This window comes from Phragmites australis, chromosome 23 (assembly GCF_958298935.1).
Source record: "Phragmites australis chromosome 23, lpPhrAust1.1, whole genome shotgun sequence".
Taxonomy (NCBI): domain Eukaryota; kingdom Viridiplantae; phylum Streptophyta; class Magnoliopsida; order Poales; family Poaceae; genus Phragmites; species Phragmites australis.
Window position 1 is genome coordinate 12,404,155 of NC_084943.1, and position 19,103 is coordinate 12,423,257.

General features: G+C 39.8%; 1 protein-coding gene across 4 annotated transcripts; it reads right to left on the reverse strand.

Moving 5' to 3' along the window:
- Positions 1-1,733: 1,733 nt before the first annotated feature.
- Positions 1,734-10,713, reverse strand: LOC133905820 (protein PARALOG OF AIPP2-like). 4 transcript variants are annotated; one of them, XM_062347590.1, is made up of 14 exons: positions 10,468-10,713; positions 8,349-8,426; positions 7,763-8,247; positions 7,209-7,268; positions 6,962-7,047; positions 6,184-6,668; positions 5,610-6,044; positions 4,768-5,497; positions 4,342-4,572; positions 4,117-4,241; positions 3,617-4,029; positions 3,191-3,314; positions 2,763-3,101; positions 1,734-2,678 (listed from the first exon to the last, which is right to left on the reverse strand). In XM_062347590.1, exons 2-14 carry the CDS (start codon positions 8,353-8,355, stop codon positions 2,398-2,400), a joined length of 3,801 nt encoding a protein of 1,266 aa, XP_062203574.1. In that variant the 5' UTR covers positions 8,356-8,426; positions 10,468-10,713; the 3' UTR covers positions 1,734-2,397. The 4 variants fall into 4 exon arrangements, with proteins under 4 accessions (XP_062203574.1, XP_062203573.1, XP_062203575.1 ...); XM_062347589.1 differs by having other exon boundaries at positions 1,734-3,101; positions 5,694-6,044; XM_062347591.1 differs by having other exon boundaries at positions 1,734-2,981.
- Positions 10,714-19,103: the final 8,390 nt, after the last annotated feature.

Genomic DNA, 19,103 nt, shown 5'->3' on the forward strand with positions numbered 1-19,103 from the left:
GCTGTTAAGAGAATTTTTGGATATTTAGTTCATACTTCTTACCTTGGCTTATGGTATCCTAAAAGTTTATCCTTTGAATTCATCGGCTATTCAGATTCTGATTATGCCAGTTGCAAAGTGGATAGGAAGAGCACAACCGGGACTTGCCAATTCTTGGGTAGGTCTTTGGTGTCTTGGTCATCCAAGAAACAAAATTCTGTAGCCCTATCCATCATCGAAGCCGAGTATGTTGCCACGAGCGCTTATTATGCTCAACTTCATTGGATGTGACAAACGTTGAGAGATTATGGCTTCAACATGACCAAAGTCCTACTTTTGTGCGACAATGAGAGTGCTATCAAAATAGTCAATAACCCGTACAACACTCAAGAACCAAACATATAAACATACATCATCATTTCTTGATAGATCACTCAACCAAAGGGGATATCGATATTTGTCATGTGAGAATCGAAAAACAACTAGCCGACATCCTCACCAAGCCACTAGATGAGCAAAGGTTTTGCGAGTTTAGAAGTAAGCTAAACATCCTAGATTCTCGCAACGTGGCTTGATATGTTGCATACAATTGATTATTTTATATTTATAGCTTTGGTAGCTAGAAGTTTGCAAAAATGTCATTTGTGTGCTATTTTCAAAAATATTTGGATCTTTGATCTTTTGATCATAATTTGTTACTTGCGATCATAGTTATGTTTTGTTGTTTGTTGACTGATCACAAGTGATAAAAATATCTTACATGTTCAACTATCCAATCTCCAAAAGATCCGTGCCGAATCTCATCTCAAAAAAGAGTTCAGTCATCTCCAGAACCCGATGTATCCGGCCTGACCTTGAGTATCCGGATTCTGGAGGTCTTCATGCCCTTCTCTGTTATGTCAGGTTGACAGTACCCGGAGTGTCTGGATTCACCCGGAGTCTTCAGATTCTGTCACTCAACCCAAAGGGTCCGAGTTCCCCTCTGGGAGAGCTTCTCGATTTGAAATTAATTTCCAACCCGGAGTCTCCGGGTTCACCCGAATACTCCAAGTCATCCAGACCTTTTATCTACCTTGAGAACTTACCCCTTCATCTTTTACAACTCCTCTTTCACCCTCTCCCCGTTGAGTAGCACCGTCCGGCGATTTCAAGACTCCACCGTGGACTTTGCGAGTTCATCATCAAATCACCTTCAACTCTAGGCCGGATTTTCTAGCCCTCCCTCCAGATCGACTCTTGGTGCATCATGTGACCTAAAGATAGTCCTTAAGAACGATTAACCCGATATCTCAATGTCTTAATCTAAGGTCGAATTCCTTTAGTAGAAATATTCCTTATCCATCCTAGAACCACATACTCCTAGGGTTTTGCAATCAATACGCTCAATGCGCCAAAAGAGTGATGATACCTAATAAAACCACTTAACATTCAAATACAAATAAAAGATGGAGAAGTATGATCACAGTAAATAATGCTTATTAAAAAGCATCTATAAAAACAAAAAATTAACTTCCTACAAGGTTTTTAAAGCAGATTTCATTACATTATATACAAATGAACAAATTGATCAAAATGAAATGTTATGAAAAATCCTAATGATCAATTAGATAAAGTGTTCAAGAGAGATATCTTCCAAACAGACCCATTAAAAAAGAATACCTTCCTAAAGAGACATAAACTTATCCTTTTATTTTATATAAATGAAACATATATACAACGAAAGAAACGACCGATCTCATTTTCTCTGTTATTGATTGTCTTTACAGTTCTAACCGTAACAAATGGGAGGGGCATATTATAAAAGCACATGGCCCTAATAGTCCACTACTAACAAAGCTGCTGCAACATTTCATAGTATAAGTCTGTTAATTTGTTGATAAACTACAGAGGATAGTAAAAGTCGAATTATGTCGTTTGCCTAAGCGAATGTGTAATGCCGTTCAGATTAGCGTACATCCCGCAGCAAATTTCATGGATTAAAGGAACAAATTAACGGTGGCAACAATATGTTATGCACTAACAGCAGCCGAATACCAGCATTTACTCGCACTGTTACCGTCCAATTTTCAGGCTGCTGACAGCTATGGGCAAAATTGACATGCGATTTACAATGCTGATTTTGAACATGAGATTCAAAATGGAGAGTTTCAACTTTTCCTCAGATCGCTATCGATGTTTCTGCACTTGATCAACTCACATTGTGAGAACTGAAGCTCTTTGTAGTTCAAAAGTCCTGATGGGATGTGATGCCAAGAGCATGTGCGGTTATCAGATCAATGCCTCAGATGCTAATCGCATTACAAGGCATCATTGCAGCTGCATCTGTTTTCAGAATTATTATGTCTTGGGTGGCTCCTTTTGAGGTGAGCAGGGGCTTCAAAAGTCCGCCGACATAAGGAATGCAAGAGCAACGAACCATCACTGTTGGCCCCAAATGGATGATGCATTTTTCCAATTTCTCCTCTCAGGCAACTGTCTCTGTGGTTCTGATTGTGGTTTACTAGCTTGCTCCTTCCTTGACGGGAATGCCAGAGAGAGGGAGAGTGGACCCGTTATATCAGTTGGCACCCTATCTCCCTTATTCTGCTTCTCTACAACCTTTGATGAAACAGAGGACAGCATGGCCTTTCCTGAAGATATATCATCCCCCCTTTCTAGATCAGGATCTGGCACACCAGGTTCCGGCAACTCTTCATCATCTGAAGACAGAATATCTACAATGTTCTCAGATACCGCATCGTCCACTGCATTTAGATCTAGTAGAAATACGCATTTTCTCTCACCCTTTGAGCTTCCTGCCATCACTTTATTGTCAGTGCCATCATCCACAGAGGAAGCTGCGAGGGGGTGCACCTTAGATGATAACCTTCCATCGTTGACATTCTCACTGAAACAAGAGTTTGCAGACACTACATTATCCAATTTAATTTTCTTATGCTCGAGTTCTCCATCGACGCCATCAGCTCCATTGACCATCTCAAAATCTCTTTTACGTGCACCACCTGATGCATGAGAAAGAGGATCCAGTGTGCCTGTGTTAACCTCAGTAGTACTTTCATGGTATATATCCATGAGCTGCTCTGCATTGTTAAGGTTGATGGTTGTGTTCTCCTTACCAGGTTCTTTAGCAAAATTAAGGTAAAAAAAAAAGTTACAAAAATGTGGGTGATAAATAACTAATTCCTGCTACGATGGGGAACAATGTTGTTACCTTCCTCTTGGATTAAGGAGACAGAGCAAGCAATCGGCACCTTATTCACATCAAAATCTCTTTCACTAACATTACCATTGAAATTGTCACGCATTTTATCTTCGTGTCCTGAATAATTAAGTCTCTGCACAGACATAACTAAATGGTAAATTTATGTGTTGATAGGAGGAACCATTCAAATATATTTGCAAAACAAAGTGCATGAATTGAGGAAAGCCAGATGTCAAGAAGGTATCCTAGACTCTAAGCTGTGCACCAAGCCACTCACACACCCACACATTCACCCACACATTGGCTGGTCACAAACTAAGATTGAACCAAATCCATCTAGTAGAATGACTAGAGAATTTTTCTAGAAAGATCGTAATCACAAAATGCAGCTAGTGTAGAGAAAACTCTCAGGCAGAACAAACTGTAAGTACACACCTGGTGTTTTCTTTCTGTGGCGGTAACGGAGTGATCAATAAAACCATTGTTATTTGATGAACATCTTGCTGTAGCTAAATCATGATGATCATCTAAAGGTCTCCGACTCACGGGCTGATTCAAAGAGTTCTCTCCATTCAAACACCCCTGATGATTGGCTTCAAAACTCTCTACACATTGATGGTCTGTACAAGTAGCTGACTTTACCAAATTGGGGTCTGGTTTGGAGAAATTATTCGAGTCTTCTGACAATGAGTGATTAGATGGTAAAACAGAGGTACTAGGATCCACCACCCGGGGACCCTCACTTAAATTAGATTTGCGTCTACTTGTGTGTACATCAGGCAGAAGTTTTATGCAATTTTTTCTGCTAACTCTAAACACACCCCATAGAAAATAGAACATGTTCCACCCTGAAGCAGAATAATAAGAATAGAATCAATCACAGCAAAAACTATCATGAGATAAAATACCACTTTAAATGGTGGAAGGATTCTTACTTTGAAAGTTCTTTGACAGGATATTGGAAGGGAATATAAGCATCTCAACTGTGTCAACACTTCCTCTGAGCACTAAATCGTTCTTCAGCATATTTTCAACTAATTTACTGTAGTGACGTTCATAGCTGCAAAAGATATAAGCAATCTACGTTGGAATATTGAATTATACAAAATTGATATATGGATGACTGAAGTTTGCAAGGAGAAAAGCTGCAAGGAACACACCTCTGAGCATCTCTAGCAAAGAAGAAAAGACCAACATTGTCATACGTAGGACCACTTTCCTGAAAATGTGTTGGCCATGAGTTCTGACGAGGAAGTTCCTCAAGCTGGACTTTAGAAGGGAATTTCTTTGCTACTTCCAGCACTAACTGTGAAGCAGAACATGATAAGTGGGCTTGGAAGCCATCGCATAGCTCAGGTGATCTTCCAGTTCTCCATAGCTCAAAACCACCTCTGTTCAAACATTATGTTTAAACTCATATAATGAGATCAAGTGATAAAAACACGCTATGCATGATCAAGCGTGATCTGACAAACTGGTTTCTTAGTTGATGAAAAGTGTTAATAGCATGTGCAGGAACCTATTAATATAAAAGATAAATAAGTAATAATTCCATATATGAGATGAAAAGAGAAGAATATTCATACTGCCATATGTAGTCCAACTCTAGCACAGTCGAAGCTATTGGTTCGTCACCAGTTGAAAAGCCTTGACTGGATTCATCCCTAGGATCACTGGGCATAGCAGAACCGTTACCAGCAGACCTTCCTGCCATGGCAGATTGAGTTGGATGATCGTCTTTGAACTTCAGCTTGTTACACTCTATTGAAGCCACGCTGCTAGGCTTGGACAGACTGTATCTCATATGCTGCTCATTAGTCCGAACAAACAATTGGGAGGGCTTCTTCACATGGCTAAATGAGGTAGATAAAACATCTTTAGGCCCACATATTGGATTCTGATAAGTACCACATTTTAGGCTTTGCTCGGATTGATCTGCCGATCTGGAAGCAGCTTTTTCAGTAGTGACCAATGAACTAGTTTCAGGTATTTTAGTCCTATTGGCAGATGCATCCTTCAAGTTCTGCTCGCTCAAAGGTTTTATTGCAGACAAGTGAAGTTTGTCAATAGCACAAAATTGTGTAGAATGGCCTGCTTCATTACATCTTTGGCAACGAATTGTGCGATTACTGCTAGAAGCACCTGATCTGAAGCTAGGTGGATCCTTTATTTTATTATCCCGATGTGAAGGATCTGAGTTTTGAATTACCTTTATCGGTGTGCCAGAACCAAGAATACCAGAGGATCTCTCAGCACTAGATAACATCGTACTTCCAAGCATTTTTGCTAAAAGTGGCTTCTTTAGCTCACTGCTTCCTGAAAAACAAAATTAGAGTTACTCTACAGTAGACTACAAGCATTCAATAAAAAAATGACATACCTTAAAACAAAAACATGAAATGCAAGAGAGAGTGATAGAGAAATTTACCATGAGAGTTTTTAACACCCTGTCCATGGGCAATGCATAAGTAATTTGAGTCAGTCATGTTATTTATTGTAGCAAGGTGCTGACCTGTGGTATCAGTTTTTGAAGGGACAGTAGCAACCATTGATGCGGTAGCAGAGGGACAACCCAAAATAGAAGTGCCTCTATCATTTGTTACATTTCGGCTCACCAGTGGATTTGTCATCCTTGGCTCCTTGGCAGGTGACAAGATGGAAGACTTTGCCTTATTTGCTTGCTCAAAAGATTTAGGCTTTTTAAAGGTTGTCGACTTAGTAGTCATGCTTATTGGCCCCTCCTTTTTCAAGGCAGAAGACCAAGCTTCCTTCAAATTTTTGGGCTTCTGAGGAACTTCATTCAGTAGCTGTTTCACTTTGGGAACCTTTGAGTTGTTGAAAGAGGTGGATTTTAAAAGTTGACCTGCAGAAAACCTTGCTGAGTATAGTTTTATTTGATTGTACGTCTTCAGGGCAAACCCCAGCAAAAGTAACAGAAATCGAACATTCTAGATTGTTAGTAAAAAGTCTAAATCTCAAAATAATAATAATAACAAATATACCACGAGGTTCTGGTGCCAGATTCTTCGGAGCATTAGATGCCAATGAGGTTGCCACTTGATGATTGGGCTGTTTTCCTTTGTCCACATCAAACCTGAATGAGCTCTCATGTGATGGTGACAATCTTTTTCTGGAGTCAGCCCCCATGTATAAACCAGTAGGTTCTGGGATAGTTTCTCTAACTGAGGTTGTAATCGCAGCATTTTCTTCCATCCTGTTATTGACCATATCACTGCCGTCATTTGCGGTATCTGACTCTTTGTTACCTACATTTTCAGCCTCGAATTCACTGTCCGAAGAACTTCTGCCATTTGCAGCATTGACAGGTTTGTTCATTTTCCCTTCAAAGGACTGTCCTTTTGAAGTGCCGACCTTCACCTGACATTTTTCTAGTTTATTCTCGTTTTCAAATTCTACCTCAGTTTGGCACTCTTCACACAACCACTGACTCTCTGGAACCTCTTCCATCATTACCCGCATACAATAACTGAAGCAAAGAAAAGACATAAAAAAAAGTTGTAGCAGATTAACAACACCATCTTCTGAGAAGACATTATGGAAAGAAATGCTGAATAAAGCAATTTTCTTCCTGTTATGTGGTACATAGACAAGGATAATAATTGAGTAAGCGCATCAGTGTAATTGTGGTATTAGGTATGCAGATTGCAATTATAAATGACAAGACAGCAAATGGGCAACCTTGGCAATCATGATGTGCAATCCACCGATAACAACTGAACAATTGCATAGAAAAAACGCAATGCAACAAAGAACCCTTACGTATGCTCAGCACCATCATTGCATCTGCTACAGACAGCGAGCTTCTCCTCGTCGCCAACATCTCCACATATGTCACACACTTTCACCTATTGTTGTTAAACAAGTTTCACAATTCAGGTGATTCAAAAGTCAGGGCATTATTCAATCGGAGAGAAAAAGACAAAACAACTGACCCATTCTAAATGCAACCTATTAAGCTAAAGCAAGCGATAAACAATATCACAGAATATTAAGGTTGTGAACTCACATCTTCAACTTCAGCACTATTATCCTCAGAGAATGTGGCATCCACTTGCGCATTAGACACCTGATGGATATTGACCATTTACAAGGAACTTAGTTTTCAGCAAAAAGTTGAAGGAGTAAGTACTATATACTACCTCCGTTCTCAAATAGATGTCATTTTAGAATGCGTGAAGTCAAACTTCAAAAACGTTAACTATTAATACACACAAAATAGCTAGAGTTTGACACATGCAAATGATATGAGTGGATTCGCCATGAAAAATACTTTCATATGATTCTATATTTATATGTTTAACAATTTCACTACAAAATAATTATAAAAAGTAATGTTAAAACATGTGTATTGGAGACTGTATCGATGTCCTAAGCGACAAGTAAAAAAGAACGGAGGTAATACGTAGTATGTTTGGATAACATGCAAATAAATCACTTCCATGACGTGGAAGACAAGTTCCTCAACAAGAAAGCTGAACTTTCTTTCGTACAGACAATACATGTGATCACAGATGAAACGAAAGGGCTCGAATGAAGTAAGTTTATCAACAAGAAACTCACGTCATCTTTGATTTCTCGAGAGCTTCTTTCCTCATCAATACCCTTTTTCACAACAGCTGTTTGCATGCTAGAACCATCTTCATTTGCTAAGTCATTCTGGCTTGTGGGCTCACTATCAACCCCTTTCTGTTTCAAATGAAGTGTATCTTCCTTGCTTCTTGTAGCATCTGTTTCTTTTTCTGAACAGAAAGATTTCTCAAAACCAGTTGGGCTGTTAGGAAACCTCTCTGTGGTTTGAGAGCAAGCTTTTTGGAGCCTGTTTTTGGAGTTTGCCGAGTGATCTTGTTCTTCTGAAGATGAGGATGGACCATCACTGTCAATAACCTTATCAACCTTTTTACCACGTAAACTTTTAGAAGGTGGAGGTGCTCTTATCCCCCTTTTCTTCCTTATAGCCACATTCGGTAAGTCTTTAACCTCAGAGATCCATGAAACATCACTATTGCGATGACCTGAGCTCTGCCTCTTCCCGGCTGCCTTCTTTGCTGTAGATATATAACCATTAGGGGAATTTGTCTATCTCTGATTCTATTGGAAATGGAGGACAGTTAAGATGCACACAACATAAGCAGGGAGGAAAGCATACATCGCATGTCCTTTATTCAGGTTTATGAAGAACGTTCTGACTCACGAGTGTCCTTCCTTTCCCACAAGAAAAATTGCCCTAACAATTTCAACACATTAAGTAATAAGTAAATAAGAAAGTATACATCCTTGGTTCCAAGTTTCCAGCTGCCAGTAAGCACGCAAACATGGGAAGCAAGAAGTGAGAAAGGAATGAAAACCTTGATCCTCTGTAAACTAATGAGTAAACATATACGCCACACGTTGGATAATCCTAATGCTAAATGTCTATATATACTTTTAAAATGAATCCAGGACAAATCCAGATATTGGTTTAATTCAGATACAGATTTTGAATAATAACTAACTAACAAAAGAGGAGAAATTCTACATTTTAGATCAATTAAAAAGACAAATTCCGAAAAGGTGCATATGCCTGTCTGCTCCTAAAACAATGGTTTGATTATAATTCGCCAACTACAGTTAAGGTAGCTTCCATATATCTTTCTATCTCGACCCAGAAACAGATACCGCTGTCCAGATACACATTCAGAAGAGAGATGTACATATCATTCTGATGGAAAGCTCTTAACTAAACCCAGATATTGTTAAATTCAGTAATACGAAAGTTAGCAAACACAGAATAACTTGGAAGGGCAATTGCCATTGCAATATAATGCTATTTGTTTCCAAAAGAGAAATTTTGATCCAATTCCAGTATTTTATGGCTCCCTGAATGAAACAAATTCGTACCTATACTAGTGTGAGATGGGGAGCATATCAAGTCCTCATTATTGTATGTCACATAGTTTGTTTCAATTCGTTGAGCGAAAAAAAAAACAAATCACACGAACACCAAGTTGACCTCCAGCCTTCACAACACATTCTAAAGCCCTCCCACTCACTATATTTCCAAAAAAATATACAAAGTATAGCAGACCAGAGCAAAACTAACAATTTGTATTTTGTAACATCTTTTGCAAGATGTATGGAGGGACTGCAAAAGGAAAGTAAAATAAAGAAATACTTTTCTTATTCTATTAAGCGTTTCCTAAGGCCTTGTTTGTTTCAGAAGCCAGCCAAAAGCTGAAACAAACAGGGTTCTCAAAAGCTGGCTTTTGAAAAACTGAAAAACTAGCTTATGATGAAATGAACTAAAAGCTGAGAAACTGGCTGAGTGGTTTTTCTGGATTTTGGTGTGCTGAGAACCTAAAAATTTCTCGTAAAAACCAACAAGCAAAAACCAAAAGCCAGCTTTCAGCAAAAGCCCAAAAGCCTCGGCCCAAACAAACAGGTCCTAAGTAATTAGAGATAGAAATGTCATAGCAACAGTTCTGTCCCTGAGATAAGTAAGAAAGGTCAAAAGTTGCTAGGTATATATTAGAGCTTACTAATAATCAGAAGCCAGAAACATCGAAGAGAGAAGCTTTGGATTCTCTATGGATAGGGCAGCGCAGTATAGTCTATATAATATGAGTTAGACAAGGAATGCAAAAAATACTGTTATATAACATTTAATCCTCCTTCACTACTTGGTCTTATAAACAGTTCCTTAGCAAGAGCTCCAAAGCACACATAAGCAATCAGCAAACGCAACTTTCAATCGACAGATATTTAAAGACAAAATCAGTTTAGTTTGCATTCTATAGGCTTGTTCGAAATTGAGGACACCACGAACATCAAAGGAGAAGTCAATAAACAAGAGGAGCAAAAACTATGCAATCAAGATAATGACAACGATGATTAAAACGTAAGCAGAAGCCTTCTATCTAACTAGGGCTTTTACTCATACCATTTCCCGACTAAAATGCGTGCAATCCAACTATTTATACCTGAATTGAGCTCAGCTAGATACATAGGCGGATCAACATACATGGGCAGGGTTCAGTTGCAATACCCAATTTTTGGGGGGTAAAAAAAAAAGTGCGCCCTCACCTCGGGTCCCGAGTCCTATGGCGTTAACTGAGATCGATTTATCCTGCGTGCGCTGAACAAAAAGATGAATAGCCTACTCGAACGGAATCAGACTACAAGAGCAAAATGGGTTCGATTTGGGATCGGTTGCACATAGCAGTTCGAAGATCTTCCGGAACAAGACCCGCCCCTAGAAAACTCCGTCCGGGCAAGTTAGGGTTCCTTACCAAGTAAGTAACAACAAAAGAAATCAATCCCAGCTCCGGATTGATCTCCACTCCACGCCAATCCGATACTAGTAGATGGGGAGACGACGACGACGAACGAGGGGGTGGATGCCGTGGTCCGGTGGGAAGGAGACTGGAGGCGGGTTCCGCGGCGCGGGCTCGAGCGGAGAACTGGAGAAGGGGGCAACGGCGTGGGCAATGCTGTGCGGTCTAAGCTCCAAATAATTTGTAATTCTAGAATTTTCTTTAGACATTAAAACATACTTATTTTGGCCCGAGCCCGGCCGGATACAGTAAGGCCAGGCCAGAAGCCCCGCCCGATATGAAAAACTCCATCCGTTTTAAAATACAAGGCGGTTTGACTCATTCGATCTCTAAAACTATATTCAACCATGCTTTTTCCCCTTCTCCCTCTTACTTGGCAAGTCTTGAAAAATAACTTTGGCTTTTGACTGCCTTTGTAGCAACCTTGCTTTTTTTTCCTTATTCTATTCCAATTGAAACGGATTTGATATCTAACGGTGAGCCATATGATGTGCCGAAAGGAACAATAAATTTTTAAATATGAATACAATGATGTCACTATAGTATCACAAAATTTATGTATTCTTAGATTAATTGTTGTCATCTTATACTAGTCCGCTATCACAATATAGGTTAGGTAATGTCATATTTCAATATTAAACCTATATTATCAGCTTACAATGAATTCAACTAACATATTTGTTCAAAATTAAAACCTTAGAGTTAACCTATAATTGGTGACGGCCCATCAACTCTCATTTTGCTGTTGTTCATGTACCTACACCATGGTGAGAGGAGAGTGTCTGGTGCATTTGCTATGGATGAAAAACATAATGCATGTTTACTTGGTTACACATTGCCACATTAAACGTTACAAACATCATATTTTCTTACATGAGTATTTGATTTTTTGTCACAATTTTAGCTTGCCACACTTTGAACTGATCTTATCGCACTTTTTTAGTTGTAAACTCTATTTGTTATAGACTTATATTTTTTTTATCAAACCTTGTCTAAACTTTGACGAACAAATTATTAGATACACATTTGTCATGGTTTGGCAAATAAGTGTGACAATATATAGAAAAGAACCGAACTCCCTATATTGTCCCAGCAGGTTGTCTCTACGATCGACCTAATTAAACCTATATCGCTCTGTCGAGCTCCATCCCAACCTGCATAACGATGCATCGATTTGTTTGTGTGTTTGTAAAAAATTGTAATGTATCGGTGTGATAATCATAAAATGGACTTTGGTTGCAAAAACATTTCTTTTGTTGAGAATAGATATAATTTGTTCAGGGGTTTACTTAGTGCCATTTACTACTACCAAAGCTATTTTTAAAGACACTTAGACATCATTTCTACAGGCAGTTCATATGATAAATCGTCTTAGTAGTAAGTTATGGCTCATGCGTTGTGGACCGCCTTTATTTTCACATGCAGTTTCTTATATGAACCGTATGTGGAAATGAGAATTTTTATATGCGGTACTTTACGTGAACTGCCTGTAGAAATGTAGTTCGTTATCACAGGCGGTTTACATAAGGAATCATCTTTGGAAATAGCAGTTCACATGTGGAAATGAGAATTTTCACTAGCGGTTCTTTATGTGAGCCACTTTTAAAAATAGGATTTATTATCACATGCGGTTCATATAAGGAATCATCTGTGAAAATTAGTTTTCACAAATAGTTTGTTATGTGAACTACATGTGATAATCTCTCTATAAATAGTACCTCACAGCGAGGAGCTCCATTCAAACAGGGAGCTCACTATCCGAACAACAGAGCTCAGAGGCGGTCAGAAATTTTGAAAATAGAGGTGGAAGGTTTTGTTTTTGAATTACTTGGAGGAGCCATCTAAAGTAAGGATATCTCATCCCTAACTAGCATCTTTTTTAAGTTTAGATTTAGATTTAAGGCTTAATTAGAGTTTGGATGTGATATAGAGATGCTTATGGTTCTAGCCATTTAGATCATCGAATTAGTTAAAATTGTGACCAATATTGATTCAATTGTGTATATTCACATGATTGTAGCATTATATTTCAAAAATGTAGTTAGAATTTGATGTTTTTTAGCCTCTATGAGGTTTTATTATGAATGGAGATTTTCTTGATAGATCTAGATCTAGATCCAGAGGGGGAGGGAGAGAGAGTAATGAATCCACATTATTTTGAGCTATAAATTTGCGCCAATGTAGGTTCAATTGCGTAGATATATTATAATCATAACAAGCCCATTTTCCCCCTTTTTTAAAAAAATCTTTTTTATTCTAATTTTCTAATTAATTAATTAATTAATCTAATTTTGTGGTTGAAGTTAAAGCTGTACATGTGCCAAGACATGGACAGAGCATAGATGTACGATGCGTCAAGACATGGAGAAATACACATCAAAGAACTCTCTGTTTTTATTGAAGCCGCCAAGAAGGATGTTTTGACTAAGAAGATAAAGAAAATATATTGTTTATATTCTGACTGCAAAAACCAAAAATTATGGGTCAAATCAAATATGATCAAATCACACTTGATCTTGAGTGGTTTTGTCGAGGATTACACATGTTGGCCCAATCACGGCAAACAACGTACAAGCGAACCAAACGATGACATCGCTGCTGATCAAGTAGATGGTGATGATGAGGGAATCAATGGTGACACTGATGTAATGGTGGATGAGGATACTGATTTCAATCTAAAGGAAATATTGCACCACGCAGAACCACATGTTTTAAGGGACACGAGAGGTTTAGATAATTTTGAGATGTTACAGAAGGCATCGAAAGAACTTTTGTATGAGGAATTGAAAGTCTATGATAAGGAATTTACGGTGTTGCATTCGGTGCTTAAACTTCTAAGGTTGAAGGCCAGAAATGGATGGTTTGACAAGAGTTTCTAGAATCTATTGAGTCTCTTGGCAAATATGCTTCGGAAGGCTAACTCCTTACTCACCACCACTTATCAAGCAAAGAAGCTTATCTGCACATTGTCATTGGATGTGCAAAAAATACACGCGTGTCCGAACCACTGTATCCTCTACCGTAAAATGTACGAGGCCATGGATATATTGCCAGTATGCAATGTGAGTCGGTACAAGAGGAATAATGATTGTGATGACAAAGATGCTTTCACCAACGCGAAGAAGAAGAAGCAGAGTAATGCTAGTCGTGACGAAGAAGACACTTCTTTCAACACGAAGAAGAAGAGAACAAGTCCTGCCATGGTGACATGGTACCTGCTAGTGATCTCCCGCTTGCAGCATTTGTACTCGAACCTTAGGGACTCTGAACTGATTGTGTTGGCATTTCGATAAGCGCAAGAAGGATGGAACTTAGCTTTGACACCCCACTGATGCTAGCCAATGGAAAAAGTTTGATGCTATGTATCCAGATTTTGCTAAATAACTAAAGAATGTAAGGTTCGCGTTGAGTACCGATGGAATGAACCTTTCGATGACATGAGCACCTCACATAGCACTTGGCTAGTAGTCCTGGTCATCTACAACATTCCTCTATGGCTATGCATGAAGTGGAAGTACCTTATGCTATCTATTCTTATCGAAGGACCGAAACAACCTGGCAACGATATAGATGTGTTTCTAGAACCATTGGGTCTGGGTGTGGGATAAGTTCTAACGATAGTACTTCACGCTAAAAGCCATGATTTTTGTTATCATTGGTTATTATCCCACCTTTTTTTCCCTATCAGGACAGGTTAAAGGAAAGAAAGGATGTGCAGTGTGGTTGGATGAAACCGCATCTGTGTACCTTCCATATTCACAAAAGGTAGTGTACACGTGACACCAACGGTTCTTACTCAAAACTCACAGATACCATAAGATGAAGAAAATTTTTGACAACACGATTGAGCAAGGTACTGATCCAAAACCTCGCAGCGGAGCACTAGTGTTTGAAATGGTCAAGAGCATCAAGGTCGTCTTTGGGAAGCCGTCGAAGGGTAAAAAGAGAAAGAAAAGTGAGACGCAGACTAGCATGTTGTGGAAGAAGATACTGATTTTCTTTAAGTATTTGTCCTATTGGAAAGACTTGAACGTTCGCTATAGCATCGATATCATACACATTGAGAAGAATGTGTGTGATAGCATCATTGGCCTCTTACTGGACATCCCAGGCAAGAAAAAGGATGGAACCAAGTTGTAACACCCTGAATTTTAGCATATAAAAATATAGCAAAATTCGCTCCAAATTAAAACTTTTTCTAATTATTAAACTAGTATAAAACCAAGGAAGTATATATTCGATGTGTATATACTTGTATGTATATATTCAAATATATTATTTTGGCTAAGTATTCCAAAGATCACTAAGTTAATTTCTAAATTAATCGTTGCATAAATTGAGCATATGCATTTTGGTTTATTGTTCTTATGGTTCTTTGTGTGGCGATTCGAGTGTTGTATGCTTCTCAGTTCGAATCTATTCTAGTTCTTCTCGGTAATTTCCTAATCCAAATCAATCCATAAAGATCGATCTTCCAATCCAGCTAAAATCTATAATTCAGTTATTCCATTGAATTATCCCCGAGTAGCTTTGGTCAACTCGAATTTGAATGTCTCTAAAGTTCGAATCCCAATCTTGATTCAATTCTTTCGAAATCCATTGAATTCAATTGCATCCAAATTGAATCACTCAATCTCAATTTGAATATTTCCAAATCCTATTACCAATTCAAACTATTCAATTTGATTCCTTGCAAATACAAATACAATTCAAATACATCTATTTGAATTGTCACACATTTCAATTACAACACCATGCAATTCAAATACACAAATATCTCTTTCTCTCATCTCACTGTTGTCTCTCTCTCATCTCTCCTTCTCTCTCAGCCCATCCCTCTGTCCTCTCTCTGTGATCACCGACCAATCGGCCAACACCCATGCCGTGCTCCCATACCGGCCATCACCTCCCCTTCAACCTCTGCCTTCACCTGCAAGCCTCAGCTCCTCTCCACACACATGCATACATACACCACACAGGAGCACACCGGCGCTCTCCTCCTCATACACACAACCACATACACACAAATGCATATGCATCACAGCACGAGCACAGCCGGCCACGAGCTCCTCCGGTGCCGTTCTTTCCTCTCCGCGCCGTGTTGCCGTTCCCGCGTGCTCGATGTCCCACGCCAGCCTTCGCTGTTCCTCTCCACCGCCGGACCGAGCACCGTCTAGCCATGCTGCACCCAGCCGCGCTTCACCACCCACGCCGCCCGTTCCGGTGAGCCGCCTCCCTTTCGTTCACTTTCCCTCTGTATCGCCACGCCACCGCTCCTCTGCGTGCGCTGCTCGGCCGCGCACGCCGTGCCGTGCTGTCGTCGCGCCGCCCCGCCCGGCCGACCACCTCCCTTCCGCCGGCACCTCCTCCTCTCTCGCCGGCGCCGCCGCTCCCTCCGGCCCTCCGCGCTCGCCTCCCTCCGCCTCTCTCTGTTAGCCGCTCGGGCAAAAAGGCCACCCGGCCTTATCCTTTCTTCTTCCCCCCTTCCGTGTGGGCCCACAGGCCGGCGTGTCCACCGGCCACGGTCCGTGGTGGACTATCCACTGCAAGCCCTCCGGTTCACCAATCCCGTAGACCAAGTCCACAGAACAGTACTTCTTTTTAATTTCGTGGAATTATCCTTTCCGGCAAATCTTCCGTCGTCCGTAATTCATCCGTTTCAACTCCGATTTTGGCGATTCATTCGCCAATATTCCTCTAAAATCATAATCTATCTCCATGCCAAATCTTGTAAATTTTGGAGTTCGTTTAATTCTCGTTTGGTAATTATTTGTATTGCGGTGTTTGATTTAGATTTAGATTTTCTCCTTTAACAAATAAAGTCGAGTTTAGATAATTCCATAAATGTGTTTGAGATATAATCATGTTTAAGTTGCTTATATTAGTCTCGCTTAAGTGTAGGTTAATCATTATATGAGTTAAAGGGTAGGTTTTAGATTAATCTTTTAATCAATGTTGCAATATATTGTTATTTCATGTGATATTTCATGTGATGGCATACAATTAATCTTAGCTCAATTAAGGTAATCAATTAACTCGTGTAAATGATAGATAAATAGATATTAGTCATTAGAATGTGATAGAATAATTTAACATTGGTAATTAATTAATTGAATAACCTTTTGATAATTAATTAATTAGATTCAAAGAATAGATTAGCAAAATTATTAATTGCATGTATGCTTTTATGATAGCAATAATATTGTGGCAATTAAACAACACTAGATAATTAAGGTTAGTTGCTAAACGACCATGTTTTAGTGCTATAGATTAGAATATATAATCTCCACACTTAAGCATATATAATCGTCTAGAGTTATACTTACGTATATATGTATACATGCTCACATACATATAGACATAAGTATTACACATACGTTATGTCGATATACGTGCACTGACCTACACGAAGAATCTCTAATTGTCGTCCTTCGACAGTTAATTTAATAAGAGTTCACCTAGTTAATCGTGATTTGTTCAGGTTTTCTCTTAAGTTGATAAAACAACTAGGTTATCAGCTTATCCTAGCTTCGCTAGATTATCCTGTTTTTCTCTGTGTACTAGCTTCGTGTTGATTAGAGTTGCCGATCGTCTTCTGCTAGGTTTAGCTTTTGTCGTTTTCTCCATTGTTCTCCTTCTGCTTTGGTATTTTATTGGTTTTGTTCTGGTGGTCAATTGCTTAGTCATTGTGCGCTTTTTATCGTTAATCTGCGTAGGCTCGAAGTTGAGGTTCTAAGCAAGAACGCGAGAAAGGAACTGAAGGCAAGATCCAGCGATGAAGAAGAACCCGAAAGATGTGAACGACAAAACCAATCGTGAATTGACCCTTCAAGAAGGCAAGTCCTATTTCCTTGATCATATTGAACCTATGTTTTCGAATAATATATATGATCAACTAAAATCGGACTTATTATCGCATGTGCTATATATTGCATTTTCTTTCAAACTACTTGTAGTAGTTAACCCTATCAACACTGCCATGCCATACATGTCATCATCCAGAATACATATCACCTTAGGAATACCTGTTGTTAAATATATTAACGATGGACGACGTCTTGATATCTAGCATGCTTAGGATTGAATACATCTCCTCAGAGATGTCGCTTTTAAAATACGTCTCCTCGGAGATATTCCTTTTAAAACACTTCTCTTCGAAGACAAGATTTACTGTTATCAACAATAACTCATATACCATGATTCCTTGATGGTTGTGAATTCCGTGATTGTGGTGAAATCCTTGATGTCGGGTGGGACATGGAAGGTGATGTGTAAAAATGGGTGAAAACTGTTTTGGCGCGGGCAGGTAGAGTGGTCCTCCGGGGAGGATGCTCTTGGGGGCTTGAGTTACATGGTGGTATTTATTGCCCAGGAAGATGCCTAGCCCGGCCGCTTAAGGACCGAGTCTTGCGCCGTCATGCTTAGCCACCCCGTGCAACCATACGTCCTGTATGGGCAGGACTTGACTTCTCCCTTCACCAGACTGGGTTGGGCATAATACCAGGAGGCTGAGAGCAACGAGCAGTCAAGTGACTATCCTGTCGGCTGTTTGGAGGTTTCAGGTACCGGCTTAGGCTTAAAAAGGGATGCTGGCCTTCAGAACATACAGCTCTGGTCCTTGACGTGCGTCGTGGAAAAGCCCGGCAGGGAAGGTGTTGGAAAGGTCTCGGTATGATTCGCTCCTCCGCTTGCAACGGATGGAGGCTGAGCATATCGCATGGGTAAAGCTGTACAACCTCTGCAGAGTGTAAACCTATTCGAATAGCCGTGTCCGCGGTCATGGACATGCGAAGGCATGGTCACGCTTGACTAGACTCAGGGTGCGTGTGTCTTGATGCGTGAGTGTGTGGACTAGATGTCCGTGTGATGTGGTTCCTGGCTCGATCCGCCAGAAGCTGTGTGGTACTAGAGGTACACCATATGTGATAAAAGAGACTGTGGAGTGAGGTATAGCCCCTCCCAGGACTGAAAACCCCCAGATACAACTTGTTACCTTGGTTTTGGTTTTAAAACTATTTCGACAGCTTTGCTATCAGGTCACCTTCTAATACGTTGGGGATTTGAGGTGATACTCAGTACCAACAGAAGATGCCTGAACCGTTTTACTTCTAAACCGTTTTAAAAGCTTTGTTATCAGGTTGCCTTCTAATGCGTTGGGCACTTGAGGTGATACTCAGTACCAACAGAAGATGCCTGCAGTTTGTTTTCAAGATCTTTGTTACATTTATTTCAAAAGGTTAATAGTGGAGAATATAACTGGATACCTGCATAAAACCTGCTTTACGCTTAAAACTATGCCGTAAAGCCTTATCCTTGAAATATTCATTATGCATCTATCAACCCCCTTGAAGTAGTATAGGACTTGTTGAGTACCTTCCGTACTCAGTCTTGTTGCTTTCAGATTGTTGAGTTGGAGATCAACCTCAACCTAGATGAAGTCGAAGAGAAGAAGTCTAAGGTCGCGTCCGCACCCGAGTTGCCTGTGGCATTGGGTTGCATCGTCGTTTCGCTCCGCTGCGCTGTAGGCTCTTCTGCCTGGCTGGTCTGCTGTGGATTCTTGTCCACCAGACCATCTTTTCTCTTTTCAGGTA